This window comes from Ips typographus, linkage group LG9 (genome assembly GCF_016097725.1).
Source record: "Ips typographus isolate SLU linkage group LG9, UJ_Ityp_2.0, whole genome shotgun sequence".
NCBI lineage: Eukaryota > Metazoa > Arthropoda > Insecta > Coleoptera > Curculionidae > Ips > Ips typographus.
The window spans coordinates 3,752,387-3,773,040 of NC_138430.1; the positions used below are offsets into that span (position 1 = coordinate 3,752,387).

The 20,654-nt window shown below is 32.9% G+C and overlaps 3 protein-coding genes across 3 annotated transcripts; 1 reads left to right on the top strand and 2 right to left on the bottom strand.

The window, feature by feature from the left end:
- Positions 1–8: 8 nt before the first annotated feature.
- ncm (pre-mRNA-splicing factor nucampholin) lies at positions 9–6,145 on the bottom strand. The gene is made up of 7 exons (XM_081986614.1): positions 5,941–6,145; positions 4,883–5,885; positions 4,604–4,825; positions 2,027–2,353; positions 1,626–1,959; positions 1,355–1,572; positions 9–513 (listed from the first exon to the last, which is right to left on the bottom strand). Exons 2-7 carry the CDS (start codon positions 5,880–5,882, stop codon positions 149–151), a joined length of 2,466 nt encoding a protein of 821 aa, XP_081842740.1. The 5' UTR covers positions 5,883–5,885; positions 5,941–6,145; the 3' UTR covers positions 9–148.
- A 326-nt stretch (positions 6,146–6,471) lies between these two features.
- Positions 6,472–12,043, top strand: Tsr1 (Tsr1 ribosome assembly factor). Its single transcript, XM_081986668.1, has 13 exons — positions 6,472–6,678; positions 6,735–7,005; positions 7,063–7,249; positions 8,008–8,263; positions 8,314–8,458; positions 8,510–8,681; positions 8,763–8,973; positions 10,355–10,532; positions 10,592–10,715; positions 10,920–11,180; positions 11,311–11,491; positions 11,557–11,691; positions 11,823–12,043. Exons 1-13 carry the CDS (start codon positions 6,567–6,569, stop codon positions 11,972–11,974), a joined length of 2,385 nt encoding a protein of 794 aa, XP_081842794.1. The 5' UTR covers positions 6,472–6,566; the 3' UTR covers positions 11,975–12,043.
- Positions 12,044–12,198: 155 nt separating this feature from the next.
- On the bottom strand, positions 12,199–18,996 carry LOC145733731 (uncharacterized). The gene is made up of 3 exons (XM_081986687.1): positions 18,738–18,996; positions 13,711–14,654; positions 12,199–12,813 (listed from the first exon to the last, which is right to left on the bottom strand). Exons 1-3 carry the CDS (start codon positions 18,756–18,758, stop codon positions 12,648–12,650), a joined length of 1,131 nt encoding a protein of 376 aa, XP_081842813.1. The 5' UTR covers positions 18,759–18,996; the 3' UTR covers positions 12,199–12,647.
- Positions 18,997–20,654: the final 1,658 nt, after the last annotated feature.

The following is a 20,654-nucleotide window of genomic DNA, read 5'->3' on the forward strand; positions in this document are numbered from 1 at the left end:
TACCAACAAAACATTAAGACATATTTAATTTATCCAAAACACTTAAATGTGTTTATTATAACTTACTTGGACATAATTAGTATTTATAACCACAATTTGCAGAGATACAAAAATACTAAATACTTACATATTTACACGCAATTCTTGTTTATGCACCTTTATGCCTGCTTTCCTTCTCTCGAACTTTTTCACTTTTACCCTTAAGGTCTCTCCTGTCTTTATCTGACCTAGAACTGCGCTTTTTTTCGTCTCTGTCTCTGGAACGGGACCTCGCAAACGCCCTTCTCCGATCTTTTAATTGATTTATGTTATCTTCGTATCTGCTTTTCACCCATTCATAGTCTTTCCTTTTATCTTTATTTGGTCTGCGTGAGTCATCTTTATGATCACGCCTATCGCGTTCATCTACAGTTCTTCTAGGTCTTCTTTTGGGGCTGTCATTAGGTTTTTTTGTGTTTTTATTTTCTCGTCGTTTTTTATCGGTTTTTGGACTTTCTTCTTCGGAACTCGACTCTACAAAAAATATATAAAGTACTTGTGATTTAGTTGTTAATCATAGGTTATATGTTATATCCCGAGACGTTCAAGTTTTATCGGGTAAATTGTGCATAGGTGAATTTTTGCAAAATTTTGCTTGGAAAATGATTGAGACTAAATAATTCGACGATAATTTTTTCCAAAGAATTATTTAGTCGAAACCATATTTGCCTAAAAGAAAAATTTTGCAAAAAAATTACCAATGCACATTTTACGTGATAAAACGTGAACGCCGAGGGGTATAATATGTCAAGATTATTTCCTGAAAACTCACATTTTAGTTTATTAACAAGAAAACACCTTAGTTAGAACACAAATACTAAACTAAAGGTGATTAATGATAATATTGAAATTAATGATAATATTGAACTCACCCCAGCAGACGACAGATTTTCGTTCAGCCATGTATATTTTTGTTTACATTTCAGATTGACAATCAGACGTCATAATATTTTAATTTATGTAATTTTTTAATGGAAACTACGTTATAGTGATTTATTAATTGTTAATATTGAAGAAAATAGCTTAAATTTTATATGTGTCTAAATCCCGTTTCGTTTAATATCAAATGTTCTTCAAAAAAACGTATTCGAAAAAGGTAGGAGGTGTTTATTCAGTGTAAAATTTTAGCAACTAGGGATTTATTCAGTATATAAGGTTCATTGAATTTTATTGGCTGCTAGTACAATGAGGGAAATAATCAACCAGTTTATGATTACCAATTTACAACACTTTAAAATATCCAAGGAAACAACAGAATTGAGCAACAATTTTCTTCTTCCTTTTACTTTTACACTAAACAAATAATGTTACTAACCTGAGGAACTATCTTCACTGGAACTAGAACTTGACGAACTTGAACTGCTTTCTGATTCGGATGCAACTACAGGTAAGTGCTTGGGTAGTTCCTCAAAATGCTCTCGCAATTCATTTGTAAGTCCACCCAGACCAATCGACGTGAAAAAGTTGATTGAAAATCGTGTATTTTTTGGATTGTCCCTTGGAAAAAGTCCAGCAAAATGACCTTGCATCGTCCTAAATACAAAACCATTAGTTTACCAACACTTGAGAATAAAAGCTGACCTTACGGATCTTTCAGTCTGGCATTGAGTTTGACTAATCCCATATGTTCGACTATAACTTGAAATAATATTTTTAGAAATATTCTGCTAGAGCTGTTAGTATCCTCTTCGGTCATTTTCACTATCTCCAAAACTTCCCAACTGATCGCATCGGTGTGTAGTAAGTGAGCAAAAAAATTGCTGACATTCCTTAATCGGTTAGCGTCAAGCCTGTGAGTTGTTGCATAGGTATCTTTAAAAATTTGTTGAAACGGTTCAACGTATATCTTATTTATTTGGCAAAACCTCTCCGCCAAATAGCCGTAAAACTTTTCGTACGTCCTCTGTTCTGCGCAGCAATCTAAAAAATAAAACGCAAAAAAGTATTACTTAAAATTAAAAACAATGTGGACCACTGTTGTGTTTACCTAAGAACATATGGCACAATTCAATCTCCTGCCCCGGTTTCAGTTCCATTTTTAACAATTTGTGAGCGCATTCCTCAAAGTGTAAACTTGACTGAATTGTTAAGTATATGGTTCTTCTTAAGGCAATCAAATTGGTCTCGGTGTTATCCACTATGGCTCCTGACCCTTTTTCTTCTTCTTCATCTTCATCATCGTCAGATTCTTCTTCCGAACCTGACTCACCGTCAGATCCTGATCCTGATTCACTATCGCTTTGTAAGATTTCTTTACTTAATATTTTGTATTTGCCTTCGTTTATTGCATAATCGTCGTCAAATTTAAATACATCTGCAAAGAAAAGCTTTTTTTAAGTAACTAAGTCCAGTAGGATGATTGATGTAGAGATAAAATAATTATTGAAAAATGGACGCCTACGCAGGAATCTGCATGGCACTTTAAGAAGAAGATTGATATAGGTGAGAAAGTAGTTAATGTAGAAGGTTTAGTATGATGTAGTAGTTGCCTCATAATTGGGAAAAATGACACAACAACTGTTGATTTTACTGGTTTAGAATATATTTTCTATTCTAAATTGTTGTAAACCACATTTTTGCAGGCACAGAAAAAAGGATTTTTATTATACTTCTTTGAAAACAGAAAACACTTAATATCGATGGAGTAAACTCTAAACCATTTACGATTTACCGACGATATTGTGGTCGTTGTCAGAACAGGTAAAGAGCTGAAAAACATTCTTCGGGAGCTTCATTGAGCATCGCTGCAAATTGGACTTGAACAAAACAAAGATCATGAGTACAGAAGACATCCAGGTGACCGTTAACGACCAACCCCTGAAGGTGTCTTGGAATATGTTTACTTAGACCACAAAATTCAACTTGGCAAAGAAAATCAATCTTTTGAAATCTCAAGAACAATAGGCCTCTCCTGGGCAGCCTTTGGCAGACTAGGATTTATTCTTAAATCTAGTGAATTTCCTATAAATTTGAAAAGAAGAGTGTTTGATGCGTGCGTGATGCCGGTTCTCAAATATGGACTAGAGACAATGGCAATTACCCGCAAAATTTGCCAATAAACTGCAAACCACCCAACGAGCAATGGAGAGGGCTATGATAGGAATTCGTAGAAGAACTAAAGTGACAGATGTTCTAAGGCTTGTGGCACAACTGAAATGGAGATGGGCTAGTCATGTGGCAAGGCAGTACGACCACAGGTGGGCACATAGGATACTAGTTTGGCGCCCAAGAGAGACCAAACGGAGCATTGGTAGGCCCCAGAGACGATGGCGAGACGATATCCAGAATGTTGCAGGAAGGAATTGGACCCGGACTGCTAGAAATAGGCGTGGAAGGATTTGGAAGAGGCCTACATCCAGGAGTGGATAAATACGGGCTGAGAAGAAGGATCTGTACGTCCAAAAACGGGTTTTCCGTGCTTGCATGACTTCCTGAATTGGTCATACGCGCACGAAAAAACCTTTTTCTTTGTACTCCTAATGAAATATACTATTTTACAACACCATAAATTCAGTTTTAGAGTTCTACCAACTGCCAAATGTAATTAAAAGTTAAATCAAGACTAAAATTTTTCAAAACAATAATTTTTAACGGGCTGTATCTCCAAAATGCCTCAGCCCAATTTAATAAATAAAAAAGATTTTAAAAGATTGTTTTTTGTAGAATTAGAGCCAAGGATTCATTTTGACTCACAGTGATGAGAGATCTAGCTTCTTATACGCAGCCAGGCAGTAGCTAGTTACTAACTTAGCTACAATTTGGTTAGTTTGTAGTTGTATTTTAGTTATTTTAAATTAAATAAGTAGCTGTAGCTTTCTGCATTTTATGTGCAGACATTTTTTTTATGCAGAACCCTACCTTCTAATTATTCAGAATTTTGATTTTTAAACCGAATATTGACAGAACTGAGCAACGCTCCTTTCATTTAGAGTATTAAGGCTTTCAATATAATATTTATAAGATTCTGAAATCCCATACCAACTACCAGTAGAATTTGAAACACCCTGTGAATATTTCAGTGTCAAAAATACTTCAAATCATTGGAAAATGCTGCAGTCATGAATTCTCCTTATTTTCACAAACTCAAAACCCTTGCAAAACTATTTTCATACAAATATTGGTAAAAACAGCTTATTTGAAATTTAGTTACAGATTACAGTACAGGGATATCCAAACAAAACTAAACAGGCCTTAAAACTATCCCATTTTAAAAAACAGAAAAAATGTTGAATATAAAATGTTTAATAAAGGGACATTTACCTATAATTATTAGTTAAGCTTTTAAAGTATAAAAAATAAATAAATATAAAAAGCAGGGCATTTTATTCCATGTTGGATTGTTTTATTGACAAGATCTATGACTTGCCATTTATTTGGATATCCTTGAACGTTATTGCAACTGAACCTTATGTTTATTGGAAATAATTTAAAAAACCCTGAATTACGAAAGCACACATTACAGCAAATCTAATTAGCCACAAGAGCATGCAAAATCCACAAACTAATATTTAATTCACCATTGAAATAATTTACTAGAAACATTCAACAATAATACAATACATACTCAAAATATCTTCAGCTTCAGTCTGCTTGACATCATCCAATTTTATAAGATGTGTAAACTGGTCATCTTCTTCAACAATATCCAACTCTTCAATAATAGCTGCATGATCCTTAAAACCATCTTTTCTGGTCTGGAACATTACCTCAACCATATACTGTATCCTTGCCTCCAGTTTGCCTTCATGCAGGATATTGCGTAGCATTTCAAAGATAGCATTCATACCTAAGTTTGAATTAATGTACTTTAATCAAAATTTAACTGATTTGATGTTAAAAATACCTGTGCTGGATACTTCCGACAGCTTTTGTCCACACTCTTTCAGGAATGCTATAGCAACCTCAATTGAGTCACAAGTGGGAGTTTCAATGAGCAAGGTTAAAATTTCAAGGGCTAATATTTCATGTGCCACATTTTGGTTCACCAAATGGGCTATAAAATTTGCAGCAGAAATGCATATAGTTTTGTTATTTTGTTTAAATCCCCTTTTAAACTGCAGCACTAATCTTTTTAAAAGAAGTTCACCAATACTTGGAAACTTTGAGTTAATCACTGCAACTAGTGCACTATACACATTGGTGAAAGTAGGGGAAAATGCTTGTGCTTGTATGATTGATTTACACAATAAACCTCTGCCCCTGATAATATTTTCATGTAGTAACTCCCTTGCAATGATTCCAATGTTAGATGTGTTCACTTTGTTAATATAACCATGAATACTTTTCTTCAAAGCCTCCCAGGCAATTCTTTGAAATTCTGCTGATGATTTGTCAGTGATTGCTGCTTGCATCAATCTCAGCTTTGCTGGAGGAATATAAGCACCTCCAGTTCTAGATGTTAGCATATCTTTTTTTCTCTCTTTAGGTTTGTTTGTTGATTGCTCAGCACCCCTTTTATCTTTCACATCCTTTGAATTATCTTTTTCCTGGTCTCTTTTGTTCCTGTCAGACTCACCACCTTTTCCTTCATAGTATCTTTTGCCAACATACCCTTCATCTTTTTTTGGATATTTTGTCCAGTAGCGATCATCATTTCTTCTATCCCTTCTCCTATGTTCATCATCACTATTTTTTCCTTCGTCATAGTAGCGAGGTGCTACTTGATAATCTTTTTCGCGATCCCTACGACTGCTCTTGTGTTTGCGACCATGCTCAGGAGACTTTGAGTGTGATCTCTTATGTTTTTTCTTGACATCTTCCCCAGGTTTTTCTACTTGCTTATCTTTTTCTAGTGCGGGGCTAACTGCCGAGCGTTTCTTTTCAGGCTCTACGTCTGAAGTCATGTTCTAAATAAACGTTTATACATGAAATTTTATAGAAAAAAGTAAGTTAGTACTTTACCTCACAACTTGAAAGGATTAACGTTTACCTAGTTGAAAACCTATCAACACTGTATGGAACCTTTAATATTTTAATTTACGATATATCCCAGCCAATAATGGTTAAAAAGATTAAACAAAATGCCAATGAGGCATACAAAATTACAAATTCAAATATAAACTCACTACTCACTTTAAACAAGATGCATCATAGCATAAATAAATTTGTATGACAAATGACAATTTGAAGGATAACTTATGTCAAATGTCAAATGGGCGCCGTATGTATGCTAGTGATGAGAAGATTGGGAAGGGAAAGTTATGGCTACTTTTGTATTTTTGTATTTTTCGTTTTCCTTTGTAATTAATCTAAAACTTCCAATTTCCTTTCACCCGGTTTTCTAATTTAGTTAATTATTAGTATAAACTTGCAAATTTAAACTTAAAATTAACTAAAATTCGTTTAATACTCTTATTTGACTAGTCCTGTATCGATACACGTCATGGATGGGTTAGGGTTATTCCGTATCGATACCCGATCACATTTCTTACGCAGGTCCACACGTGTTAAGAATTTGAGGTTAGATTTCCATCACCAATGTTTTGCATTTTCCCTAATTTCAAAAGTGAATAAAATTTGTATTGAGAATGGCAGTAGACAAGGTCCAAGTCCATAGGCCCGGTCCTTATAAACAGTCGAATAAGGAACATAAACATGGAAGACATCGTTCCAAAGGATCCATTAGTGTAGCCACTAAAGGTACATACACCAGTTTTCACAGGTTTCTGATGGTAACATTTTATTGTCACTTTTAGGAAAAGTATCAGTTAAAGCTATTTCAAAGAAAAAGAAGGGTGAACTGACTAGAGACCAGAGACGCCACCAGTCTGTTCAAGTTAGACAGAAGAAAAGAGATGAAGTCCTTTCTAAAAAACGATTATTAGGGGGTCTTGATTTGCCTCCTTTTCTCGTTGCTGTGGTACCTCTAAATAGGGAGTTTGATCCAACATCAGCTATGGCAATTCTAAGTCAATGTGATGCTGAAGCAGTTGCGAAAAAATCACCTTCAGGGATTACCCACATTTGGTAAGTTTGTGTAAGACTGTTAAATAAATAAATTATCGTCTTAATTAATTGTTTCAGTGTGCCAAGATTTAAGAAGAGATATTCATTTGTGGTTCCTGCTAATGATAATGAATTAGATGTGCTGGATAGTCTTAAAGTTGCAGATACAGTTTTATTTTTACTGTCCAGCATTAATGGAACAGAATTCATAGAGCATATTGTTGATGAATGGGGTAACAAACTACTGATGTCAGCTATGGCACAGGTATGTATAGTTTAAGAGGAGTGACAGTTAAATGGATTTTAATTCAGTGGCACAATAATTAGGTTACTTATTTGAATGAAAATAACTGGAACTGCACTGTTTTAAAGTTGAATGGGTAATGGTTAAAACCCAAAGAGTAAACAAAAAGTATTAGTACTAATGTGTATATTTATGCAAGCATTTTGAAATAGAATTTTAAGAGCACACAACTTATCATCTATCATTTAGAGATATGTGATAAAAGTAATTCACTCCTAATTTACTTTAAAGTTCATTGTGTAGTTCGTATCACTTGTTTGAAATATTGACAAAAAACTAAAATATAGAATTTTTGTAATTGCCTACAATGGAAGGGTCAAATTTGTTAAATAAAATCCCAGACTGTCTATAAAATAAAAAATTGTACTAATCTTCCAAAATCTTGTTGACCAGGACATACAAATAGTACAAAATTTGCAAGAATTTTATGTCCCACTAACACTATCTAAGAACACAATTTTATGCAATTTTTTACTATTAATAATAGCTAAACTGTTAAACAATTCTAATTTCTAAATAAAACTAGATACTCCAACCAGCAAATAACACCTGTGTAAAAGTTTCGTAAACATAAAGTTTTTCCTGGCAGCAACCCTTTCAAATATGTTTCAAACTAATTAAACTGTTTTTAAAAGTCGTGAATCTTATCCTCATTTTGGTTTGTTATATGTTATATCTTTCATCTAACACAAGTCAAGTAAATATTTGTCACTTTCTAGGGTTTGCCAACCCCAATCGTTGCTTTGACTGATCTTGATAGCATTAACCCAAAAAAACGTAATGAGTTTAAGCAAACTGTGCAAAAAATAGTGACACAGTGGTTGCCAGATGAAAAACTTATGGTTCTGGATAAAAATTCGGACGCAGTAAATATTTTACGTCGAATCGGAGAACAAAAACGGAAATCGGTTTTATTTAGAGATCGCCGGCCACATTTACTGGGGGAACAGTTGGAATATGTTCCTGACAATGAAGGTATAAATGTACATTATTGGAAATTCCACTGCTTACTTATACCGCTTTAGGGCCGATGGGAACATTAAAAGTAACTGGTTATTTGAGAGGTACAGCATTATCAGTGAATCAGCTAGTTCATATACCAGGTTTGGGCGACTTTCAAATGTCGCAGATTGATGCGCCGGAAGATCCGAATAAATTGGATAAATCCAGGTATTTTTTCCATTAATGCTTAATGACATACCTAATATTAAGTAATTGTAGAAACAAAGATAATAGCAATGGAGAAAATTCAACAAGAACAATCCGGATATTAGAGCGTTGTGATCCAGCTAAACAGGAATCGTTAGATTCCGAAAATATTCCCGATCCTATGGATGCTGAACAAACGTGGCCTACAAAAGAAGATTATGAAATGGCCGAAAAAGATCGACAGGTGGGTTTTGGTTGATTTGATAGTTTACCAAAAATTATTAGAAGTGAACTTTTATTTTGACATAACAAAATATTGTTTCAGATGAGTAAAGCAAAAAGGGTGCCGAAAGGCTGGTCAGAGTACCAGGCTGCTTGGATTCCGGATGACGATGCCGAGTTTCAACAAGACGAAGATGATGAAAGTGACGGTCACGGTTCTGACGAAGAGTTTATGGATGCTCGTTCAGAAGAAAATTCGTTTTATTCAGATGCGGAAGGAGAAGATCGAGATTTTGATACGGTCACTGAATCGGGTATGACTATAATCCAATTATTTAGGCAAAAACGTCACCATATGTCAGTTTTTTTTCTTGCACATCACCTTGTAGTGAATAGAAACAAATCCTCATATCAAGACTATTTTCAGAAGAAAAAGTGACTTGAAAAACATCATTACTGCTAAATTCTGATCGATTTTGATGCCATATTTTAAAGAGCAGATGCTTTAAGCATTTTGAAATCTAAGCCTAAAAGTGTAAACAAAGTTTTAAAAAACATACTAGCAAAATGGGTTTTCCAAAGTATATAAACTTTGATTGGTTGGTGATATACTATGGCTTCTGCAGAGTTTAAACTTAATTATTCTCTAAATGCGACTGACAACCTTCTAAAAAGTGCCAGAAGCTTTTATAAGTGTTTTAAACCTTCCCAGAGTTGTTTTAAATTGTCAGATTCCTCTAAGACAGTTTAGAATGTGCCTAAGACCTCTAAATGCTACTGTGAACTTTTTGAAATGCCTCCAGGACTATTTTGAAAGTTCCATAGTCCTCTAAATGCTATTCAGAACCTTCTAAAAAGTGCCAGATGTTTTAAACCTTCCTAGACATGTTTTAAATTGTCAGAGGCCTTTAAAACCATTTTGGAAGTGCTAGAGCTCTCTAAATATTACTGCAAACCTTCTAGAAATTGTCAGAGGTTTCTACAAGTGTCTTAAAACATTAAAGATTTTTTTTAATTGTCAAAAATTTCTAGAACCATTAAGAAAATGTCAGTGGCCTCTAAATGCTACTGACAACCTTCTAAAAAGTCCCAGAGGCTTCTACAAGTGTTCCAAATCTTGTATTGTTTAAAATAGTCAGAGGCTCTTAAATACAACTGAAAACCTAAAAATTATCAGAGGCCTCTAGAGTCAAGTTGACATTTGCCAGAGGCCTATACAAATACTCTCTAACGACCCTTTGACCCAACATATTTTAAGGTAATGTTAATTTTTCAGTTGTCTTATTTCAAATCTTTTCTACCTACAAGATAACTTTTTTTAATTAAGTACCTATATGCACCGTTAACACTAATTAAATGAAGATCAGATGTAGTAACAGTTCCAGGGCTATAAGTATGTGCAAGTTCTGTTATAATATTATTTTTTATTATTTTAACGTATCTCTAAATGCTCCTTTATATTTAGCCTTTAGGTTAAATGAAGTTAGTTTTCAAAAAGAAAGGTTGTTCAACATGTTTTGTGTATCCTGAGGAGCTTAATACAAATAAATGTTTGCAGAAATGCTCTCTACTTTAATAATTGTTTAAAATGTTTTTTTTGTATTGAACTACAACCACTTTATTACAATGACGCATGAGTTTCTCATTTGAACAATTTTAATTAGTTCTGCAGCTTAGGGTTTACTTAAATTTCAGAAGCAGCACCGAATGACGATAGGTATGACGAGAATATGGATTTAAATGCAGAAAAAGAGGAATTGGACAAATTAAAGGCTGCGAAATCGGACTTAATGTTTCCCGATGAAATCGATACGCCTATGGACACTCCGGCTAGAGTTAGATTTCAAAAGTTTCGCGGTCTGGAAAGTTTTAGGTCAGTTTTTCTTGTTACTTAAAACCACATTACAACCTATACAATTATTGTTTGTATAGAACGTCGCCTTGGGATCCCAAAGAGAATCTTCCTAGCGACTACGCCAGAATTTTCCAATTCGAAAGTTTCGATAGAACTAAAAAGCGAGTACTTCAACAGGAAGAAAACAAGGACGGAGCTGAGGTAAGAGTTTATAACCTTTTTATATGTATTTATACAGTGTGTTCCAAATCTTGAGAATATAATATTGGTTAGTCTTTGTTTTGATAATGAATTAAAAATCTGAATAGAATATGCCTTACACGTTTTTCATTCATTTTAGTTTAGTATTATCACTATTTCTTTTTGGGTATTGTTTACTATTTGGCATATGCAATTTATTTTCAGCCAGGATGGTATTTGACTGTTCACATTAAAAACGTGTCTCAACTGGTTTGGTCCACGTTTGAGAACACTCGTTCACCCGTAGTCCTTATAGGACTGTTTGCGCACGAGCACAAAATGTCGGTGATGAACGTTGTTTTAAAAAGGACACAAAACCACGGCGCTCCTATTAAATCAAAAGAACGACTAATTTTTCAGTGTGGATTTAGAAGATTTGTCACAAATCCGATCTTTAGTCAACATACAAATGGTCAAAAACATAAGGTAAGTGAAAATGTGAAAAATGTTAAGTAGGGTTGGGAGTGTCTGTTTGGAACCTCATACAAACTTGAGTAGCGCTTTTTGGCGCACTAAAATGGAACAAGATCTGAGTAACATTATATTTTTTGTTTAGTTTGAGAGGTTCTTCCAACCGGATTCTACCGCAGTGGCTACGTTTTATGCTCCTATTACGTTTCCTCCAGCACCAGTATTATGCTATAAGGAAATATTAGGAACGCTAGTTTTAGTCGCTACTGGAACATTGATGCCGTGCAACCCTAACAGGCTTGTAATCAAAAGGATTGTTTTGTCTGGTACGTATACACCTACTAATGTTTTTTTTAAAGAACATTTTGAATTAAAGAAAACCTTATTTTAGGTCATCCACTAAAAATTTACAAGAGATCTGCCGTGATACGGTTCATGTTCTTTAACAGGGAAGACATTATGTTTTTTAAACCTTGCAAACTAAGGACAAAAATGGGACGAACTGGACACATTAAAGAACCTTTAGGTAAGTTATCATGTTATCAGTTTCTTGGAAGGTTAATAAATCGTACATTCAAAGAAAACCTTGAGCGACAAATCAGGGCGATGTTGTTTAATATACAGTTCAAAACTTTTCTTAGATTCCGTTTTTTTCAGGAACTCACGGTCATATGAAATGCATATTTGATGGGCAATTAAAATCACAAGACACCGTTTTGCTTAATTTATATAAGCGAGTCTTTCCGAAATGGACGTACGAAAACTTAACTGTAAGTTGTGCAAATAACGACATGGAAACTACATCATAACTTGATTTATTTTAATATTTATTATTTTATTATTGTTATGATATTATAATATAAATCATTAATTAAAAAGTCGTTTCTGTTAAATTGTGCCAGTGAACGGAATTCAGTAATTTTTGTCAAATACGTTTTTTTTTTGCCGCCTACATCAAAAATGTTGGACATCCTGTATAATAATAAGGATTTCAAATAATGTTTCTTTCAGTCTTGGGATTAAAACTCTAATAAAGCAACAATAGAAACCATTTTAATGTAAAATTGTTTACAAACGACACAATAAGACAAAGTTATTATAAAATATTCATTAGACAATACAATAAACTAGCAGCTACTTTCAATACCTTGCACATATGTGTATTATATACCTCACAAATCTATAGTACATATTTCTCTTCACAATATGTATACTTTTACTATATTTAATTTATTAGTAAAACATGTGTAATTTTAGATATCTCTTTGCATTACACTTAAAACAAATTCTAACATTCATAAATATGTATTTTACAAGTAGTTATTATTTACAACGCATTCGTTCAGAAAGCAAAATTAAAAAAAGATGTAGTAATTAATGTGTATTACCTACGTATGAGCACTCACTTCAAATATACATGAATCACAATTTTGAAAGCGATAAGCACTTTTCTTGTAGCTTCCAAAAACTAAACTACTTCTACTATTCTTTAATTTCGCTTTCCGGCGCTGGTTCCATGCTAAAACCGTTTTTGGGGTGTGCAAGGTAGTTCATCATTCGAAATTTGCCTTCGTTGTCGTAGTAGCCGAATTGGCCCTTTACAATGCCTTCTTTATCTCTCTCTTCAAATCTGAACTGCCTGTTGGGCCTAAAAAAAAATATACAAACATTTCATCATAAGCAGGGTTGCGTCATGCTTTTATTTACATGAATAAGTAGGGTGTTTTGATTGTGGTATTAACACAACTTTACAGCCTGATTAAATCACATCAAAGTTTGGAAACAGTAGGGTATTACTATCCAACAACTAGGCTGTAAAAGACGAGACGTGTTTTGAACTCTTTTTTAGTGTCTAAAAGGCAAAACTAGTTGTTCCGAACTTACTAAATGATTTGGGCTTAGGACTCAGTTTGGTTAGCGTATGTATTTTGCTACACCAATTTGGTGACACTGTATAAGGGAGAGGATCAAGAACCAAAACTTACTACCACTACTACTACAACTACTACAGTTACTACCTAATTTTGAAGCTGTTTTCCATCTTGGTAAGTTTTCGAGAGTGAGGAAATTGTACAAATGTAGTAAATACGCTACTAGCGTTTTTAGGCAAGTCGCTTACATGGCAAAGTATTGCAACTATTAACTTTTTCAAAAAAGCTTGTTGAACGTTTAGCAAAAACTAAATTTGATTCATTTCGTTTAATGGAGTGCCAAATATATAATAATTAGGCTTGAAATTATGTAATTAGGAAAGTTTAGCACCTAATTTTGCGCTTGACAAAATAGGCTAATTGTTTGAGTCATTTTTGTGACTTTTTGCTTGACTATAATAATTTGGTTTTTATAAATTATCTACGAGAAAATATCTTTTTGAAGAAGAAAGATGCAGTGAGAGTATTTGATTTCTGATTCTACACACCACTCCCAAATATACGAGCACTTAATTATTTACACTCTGTATATTCCAAACTAAACCCAGCTCCCCTATCAACCCGTCAAACCAACTCAAAAATAGAATCATTCATTTCTAAAAATCCTAAATTACCCTGAGCCAGTGTCATATCCCCATTTGTAACTCATCGGCCCGTCTTGTCCCACCATGTGAAACAACACCCTGTCTTTTTTGTCCGATTCGTGGTTCGATGCAATACCAAGCGAGTCAGTTATACGGGGTGCTAATCCTTTATTGTATTGTTTCGAGTCGCGTTTTTCACTGTCAATTATTGTTTGTTGTTCGATTGTCGTGTCTGAACCGCTTGAGTCTCTGTGATTTTTTAGTCTATCGTCGTTTTTGTTCGGACGCAATTTTTTGATTGGCCGTAAAGTGGTGTTAATTTCTTCTGCTACTTTTAATTTTGTTGCACGCGGTTTACTATCTATCGGTGATGTCAGTTTATTTCGTTGTCTAACTGGTGTCTGTGTGACGTAAATAGGTACCTTTTCTTTTTCAACATTCTTCTGGTTTTCTTTCTTGTTCAGTTCTTGCACCGTCTTGAATAAGTCTTTCTGCTTCTGGATGTACTGATTTTCGTTAATAGGTTCTAAGACAATTTCTTGTTTGGGCACAAACGAGTAGGGCTTCATCTTTAGGTGTACATCCTTATTGAATTTTTTGGGAAACTGTTTGGTTGGCAGACTTTCTTTCGTTATGGATGGAGGCAGTTCGAAATACAATGTAGGGTCGTTGTTAGGATTCCAGGAACCTTCAGTTGGTGCAGTCAAGTACTCAGAGGGAACTGGCACTTGGTAGAAGTTTGGTTGAGGGTTCGGCAGTACTTGTGGTACGCTCAGATATGGCGATGGTTGTGCTGAGTAAAATGGCACACTTGGTTCCTCTCTTGGTAATTGAATTCCTAGAGGCATCTGTTGTGGCAAGTTACGCACTGACGCTGAATCGAACGTTTCAGCATTGCTTTCTGATGAGGTTTGAACTGGTTTTTCTGGGATTGATGCCGATAGGGCTAAAGTTGCCAAAGCAACTGTAGCGATCTAAAAAAGAAAAAGGTATGGTTAATTCACGTCACTATAAAAAATTATCTTTTTAGTGAAGGGAAAATAGAATCCCTAGTCAAATAACGAAACAAAAATTAAATTAATTTTTCACAAGTTGTTTTGCATTTTATATCGCCTTTGCCTAAGTATACAAATGTGAAAGTTATTATAACTACGTTAAATTGATACGTTTCTGGGAATTGGATTTCCTTTATCGATATAGGTATGTTACCTATACTTTGATGAAAGTGATTTGATTTTTAACGCTTCAGAATGCACATAACTTTCATTAGAAATATGATATAACAAGCTTTTCAATAACGGAACTAGATACTACCTGCAGACTTGCTCTGAATGGTAAATAACAACGTTTTTGCTTATTATAGACTGATAAACAGTAATAATGTTATGATTGATGTGTTTTTACCTTGTATTAGTTACTACATTTTTGGTTTAGCAAACAATTTTAATGTATCTTTTGCAATCAAACTGCCAAACATAGAAAGCACTACTATACTACTATAAACATAATTTTCTGCTTTTACGAAAACGTAATATCTATAAAAATTCAAGGCATTGTTGTTTATTTGTCAATCAATTCGCCTACCGTTTAAAATGACTTAATTCTTTTATAGCAGAAAAATTTGTTGAAAAGGTTTTTATTTTATTTTGCCATGCTTATTTCAACGATTATTGCGAATAAATGTATTATCTATATCTACCTCTCTGGGTAGCTAAATTACTGTGTTGTTTGGTTCAGTGTCTAATGCAATTTTCAACTGAACATTTTAATGTATTTTTGGGTATAAAACCAACAAAGGACAAGAGGTTATTGGAAAAACGTCACAAGACAACAATTAAGGGTTTGGCCTTCTTTTTTCTTTTTAGTGCATCTGTCAAAGACATTTTACATATTTTTTTTTTGTAACTTTAAAGCTCCTTTCTTACATTTAGTTTTAAAGTGCGGAGAACAATTTTTGGTTAAGCAAAACACCCTGTATCGAAGCATTCCCACTTGTCCTTGTTTGATATTGTGGTTTCGACACTTCTGAGAAAAAAAAAATAGTAATGATATAATCTTACTTTGAGCAAACATATTAACTTGTCGTCGCAATTTATTCTCTATTACGCCGTATGAATTATTTTGTTTAAAATCGTAAACCATTTTAGTTTTATTACATTGTTGTGCGTACAGCATATAATTATTTTAATATTAACGAATTAATTACCGGTTCTTGAATTGGAAGAAATACAATGTCTGGTGGGTTCCGCAGATAAAATCGCTTCCTTTATGTTTCTCAGTTGTTTTACTAGTCTGATGTATTATTCATGGGGTAATAACGTACGACCTTCTAATCGGCTATTTATCCTATTCTGATTACCATTATTCATTCTTCTTTTTTGCATCGTTTAATACAGTTTTGCAATATTTGCAAATCTAATTTAGGTGCGCCGGAATGCGTTCTTTAAAAGCATGTAGTAGCACTATTGCAAGTCAAATTCTTCTGCTTTAGCCTTTGCTCAAACCAGAATCCAGAATAATTGCTATTGTCATCTATAGGTTACTGTTTGGTGAATAAAATGTCATGTAGTTTTTTCTGTTATTATGGTAGGTTATTTGATTTATTGCATTCTGTTTAAATTACCATACCAAATTAATAAAGGTATGTAGGTATCTGGTACAATATTATGGTAAAAAAACGTTTGTTGATCGTGTTCATATTAGTCAATCTAATTATTGAAACCAACAGTGCGCAAAAACTCATTTGTGACCAAAGGTTAATTAAATTCAGGTCGTGCATTTTTTCAAGCAATTCTTAATGTAAGCATGAAATTCCTTATTATAGTCACTGCATAAATCTCTAAAAGGAAAAAACGAGTTTGACCTATGTTACCAATACGTAATACTTGAATTATGTTACAAGCTGTTTTTAAATCTTGATCACTGAAATCTGCAAATAAATTATAAACAAGGACACTTGGGTAGTGTTCTTGATTAGATCCAATTAAATGATGGATTGCTCTAATATCTACAACAGTTTTTCAGTGAAGCTGCTTGTTGGTTTTTCTCTATATCCTTTGACAAATTATTATTTTTTTTTTAAGTAATTACTACCTATTTTTACACCCTGCCCTGTATCTGTTGGTGAACTTATAAAAACCAATTGTTCATCAATAGAAGAAAGTTGTAAAAATTAACAGAGTTGACTGTTATTAACTGTATTAAATCAAGTATAATCTATTCAAATCAATGTTTACTTTTATGCACTTGCTAATCACTGTCCAAAACTTTCACTTAAAATACCACAAGCTTTTTTAAAATTTTAATGAATATGCTATTAGATTAATTATACATAAAATGTGTTAATTGCAGGTGGTGTTTATGATATTTAAGATTATTTAGTTACTGAAAATGTTTGTGCTCTTACTCAACAACATGGGCACTTACTTACTAAAAAGGTGCTTTATTACATCATTAACAAAATGCAAAACTACGTCTCCACCTACATCGTTATAAAATAGATATCATTAACCCTAGAAGAATTTTAAAAGCACCGCTTTCTACTCCAAAACCTTTGTCGTTTTTCCAAATCTTACGCCCCTCGACATTTGCCAAACGATGTAATAACATGGCATAGTGATTTTAGCGTAACCGATGATGCTTCTAATCGTTTGCCTTTCACTACGAATTGAAACGAAACGTCTAGCAGTGAACTTGAAAACGAGATGACAGGTTTAACTGAACAAATCTGTTTTGCTTTCACTTGATATTGTTACAAATTACGTCAAAAAGTACATTTGCGGTTTTTTGTTATTAGTTGAATAGTGGTTTCACTTTCAGTTTCTGCATTTTCGGTATTGTTTAACTTGTATCAGTAATTTTTTTCAACATTTTGGTTTGTAGAAGTATTTTTCACTTTTAAGTTTCTCCAATGTTTTACCAAATCACAATGCTATTGTAGCAAGTACTCCTCTAGCATGTTTTTCAACTTTCCAACGCAAAATTTAGAAAAAAAAGTTCTAAAACAGTCACTTTTATTGTTCTAATCGATCTCTATCTGGTTTCAAAAATGCCACCATTTTATAACTGGTATTGAAAGGGTTAAAGTTTCATAAAATAATGATATAAACAACATTTAATCTGATATAATGACTTTTCAATGCTATTTATACCACCAGAGACATTATCTATTGTAAAATGGGGGTCGAGTTAATCAATAACGACCTTAAAAGATGAATTAAAAAAACAGTAAATGGCTTTCAAGTGTTTTTAGATAACCATATTCGCACTTATATAGCATTATTGTTTTAAGTTAGTGTCAAAATTTAGTATTTTTGTCCTTTTAATGCTGTTTATGTATGACTGCTTGTTAAAATTAATTAACCATTAGTACCAGCATATGTTTATTGTTATAACATCTAAAAGTATAGTTTCTATATGCTAATATGTATATTACTTCCTGATTTCAAATGAATTATTATAGGTATTAGATAATATTGTTGGTTGATTTAATCTAGTCACTTTTATTTTATTTCTTCAATTGTAGGGCTTAATGTGAAACAATTGAATGAATCCTCAAAAAGGTAAAAATGAGATATTTGACTTCTATTCTCTTCTTCTCTATTTTTTTTATTTAGATATGTCAATGCATCATACCCTATGGGACTATAGTTGACAACAATATTAATAAAATTATTGTAACCTTTAGAAAAATCAGTCATTGTTTCACATTAAGCCCTTCAATTATGGTATGTGTGGCAGTAGTAATCAACTATTTTAAATTTGTCATTATTATTTACTAGTAAATAGTCAAAACAATATTATCGATTTCATCAAACTTATCGGTCCAAAACACAACAAAAATAATAGGACGCAATTTTGATTAGTTTGGGGTTTTTGCTTCGATGAATTTTAATGAACTATTTGCTCGGTTGTTAATGTGTACAAAAAGTAGGTTTTTATTCTTATGAGATATTGCTTAATTGTTATTGCAGTTTAAGTCTAGCTAGTCCAGAAAAATTGGGCACTCGATTATAGCGTAAAATCATAATTTCACCACAAAAAATTAATCCACTCACCAATGCTAATCTTAAACTCATTTTAAATCACAAGTAACCCACAAGTCGTTTCTCACAGCACTGGTACAATTCAATAATACCAAACTATTTGTTCCACAGTGTCTTAAATAGCTTCGGTTACCATTTCTCCTCTTGTTCTTGGTGCAGGTATCACACAAATTTAAAATAGTTTGTTTTTTAGTATGAAAGGCCACTGGATTAATAAGTTCAAATAGTTATATTTTGCTGTCATATACGAGGATTAGAAATGTTGAATTCTGTTACAAAAATAAAAGAGAACCACTTTTTTTCTTTCGTTCTCTGAAACAAAGTTTGTTGATCCTTACCTAATTTTGAAACAAAAGCACTGTTTTTAACATTTACCAAATTACGTTTTTGCTGATATACAAATTCGTCTTGGATAATAAATGTTATATGCACCATCCGTGTACTTTTAAATCGCACTTTTGCTTTGTTTTTAAAGTAATTCAAGGATAAACCAATGTAATCTCAGTGGGTTATCTTTGGGTTTGCGGTTATTCTCCTATTTTATATAAATTATGAGTTTTTTTTCGATAGAAATACTCGAAAGCATACTCTCTCAACTTGGCTATTGAAATCAATTTGGGACACACTGTATATGCGAATGTTGTCAGGTTTGATCGGTTACCAGTTGATGGCTGATTAGGTAACAAATTTTTTTCTAATCACTGGATAATACAGAAGAGTCATTTACATAGAAGTAAATCTTCCTGGGTTCACTTTTGTATTCAATGTCAAAAAAAATAATACAAGGTTGAGTTCAAGCAATATATCGTGATTTAAAGTCGTGATCGTAGTGTTACATAAATAATAATCTTTTTTTAGAGGTCAGTGATGCACTACGTATGTATAATTTGTTTTATGAGAAAATAAAGAATTCACACGTATGTTCTACACAGTCATATTTCATACAAAATTTCTGACCACATAAACTTTTCTCAAAAGAGAAAACTATACGTCTATAACGTTGAATATTATTTGTATGTATTACATTCAAATGATAAATTTTTAAATAATTTGAATTTAAATCCGAGTCTTAAGAGTGATTTAATTGTAATTTATTTTTCATTCTATGTGAGGGCGTTATAAACATTTAATTATATTTTATTGGGAAGGCAATCGAGCATACTAATCATTTGGTTTGTTCTTAGATCCTGGAGTAAACTAGTAAAACATGCAAATTAATTGCTTAAACCAATAATGTGCACATTTTGAAACAAAAATTATTTGGAATTAAGCAATTTTAAAGTGGTATTGCCTACCAAAAATAATTTACCCGGTCAATGAAAAATAGTTAATGAAATCTCTGAGAAATATTTGTCTATCTATAGAAAACCACGACAATTAATAGTTTTAGACAGTAAATAAGCATTCAGCATTACAGTGGTTGACCCAACTGATTGCGCAATCCGTTAATAGATTAAACACCGTTTAATCCATCAGTGGATATGTGAAAAACTGCAATAAGGGTTTCAAATTGCTTCCGGTTTATTTTAAATTGAATTTTAATGGTGCGTGTGACCACCAGAATGAAACTCGTGCTAATTTTAGATGAGATAGAAAGAAAAAATCAGTAGTGTATTACAGTAATTTAGCAGCACAAATTTCCATTACATTGTGAATAATCGCTAGTCAAACTTATTTCTGAAAACAATACAGTTTTCAAATTTTTTTTTGGCTTACAATAACCACACCAAAAAAAAATTCTACAACTAAGTTAAAATATATGAAAATCCTTTGAAGTGGGTTTAGTTATAAATGAAGCTAAATTTGTAAAATCGGTTTGACATAGAGTATTGTAGACTTTGAGCAGCAAATGACTATCATATTATGCAATATAGTTTGGCTGGTGAAAGTATAACGTTATAAATTTTCAATTTGTCATATAAATAATAT

What these genes read in the sequence shown, in the direction of transcription:
- LOC145733731 (XM_081986687.1), bottom strand. Translation starts at nt 18,758, where the DNA reads ATGAGTTTAAGATTAGCATTG. An exon ending in TGAGTTTAAGATTAGCATTG is followed by an intron (nt 14,655 to 18,737) that starts GTGAGTGGATTA and finishes TTTCTTTTTTAG; the next exon opens with ATCGCTACAGTTGCTTTGGC. An exon ending in GGATATGACACTGGCTCAGG is followed by an intron (nt 12,814 to 13,710) that starts GTAATTTAGGAT and finishes ATTTTTTTTTAG; the next exon opens with GCCCAACAGGCAGTTCAGAT.
- Tsr1 (XM_081986668.1), top strand. Translation starts at nt 6,567, where the DNA reads ATGGCAGTAGACAAGGTCCAAGTCCATAGGCCCGGTCCTTATAAACAG. An exon ending in ATATGTTCCTGACAATGAAG is followed by an intron (nt 8,264 to 8,313) that starts GTATAAATGTAC and finishes ATACCGCTTTAG; the next exon opens with GGCCGATGGGAACATTAAAA. An exon ending in CAAAAGGATTGTTTTGTCTG is followed by an intron (nt 11,492 to 11,556) that starts GTACGTATACAC and finishes ACCTTATTTTAG; the next exon opens with GTCATCCACTAAAAATTTAC.
- ncm (XM_081986614.1), bottom strand. Translation starts at nt 5,882, where the DNA reads ATGACTTCAGACGTAGAGCCTGAAAAGAAACGCTCGGCAGTTAGCCCC. An exon ending in GTCGGAAGTATCCAGCACAG is followed by an intron (nt 4,826 to 4,882) that starts GTATTTTTAACA and finishes ATTCAAACTTAG; the next exon opens with GTATGAATGCTATCTTTGAA. An exon ending in TGAAGCTGAAGATATTTTGA is followed by an intron (nt 2,354 to 4,603) that starts GTATGTATTGTA and finishes TTTTCTTTGCAG; the next exon opens with ATGTATTTAAATTTGACGAC.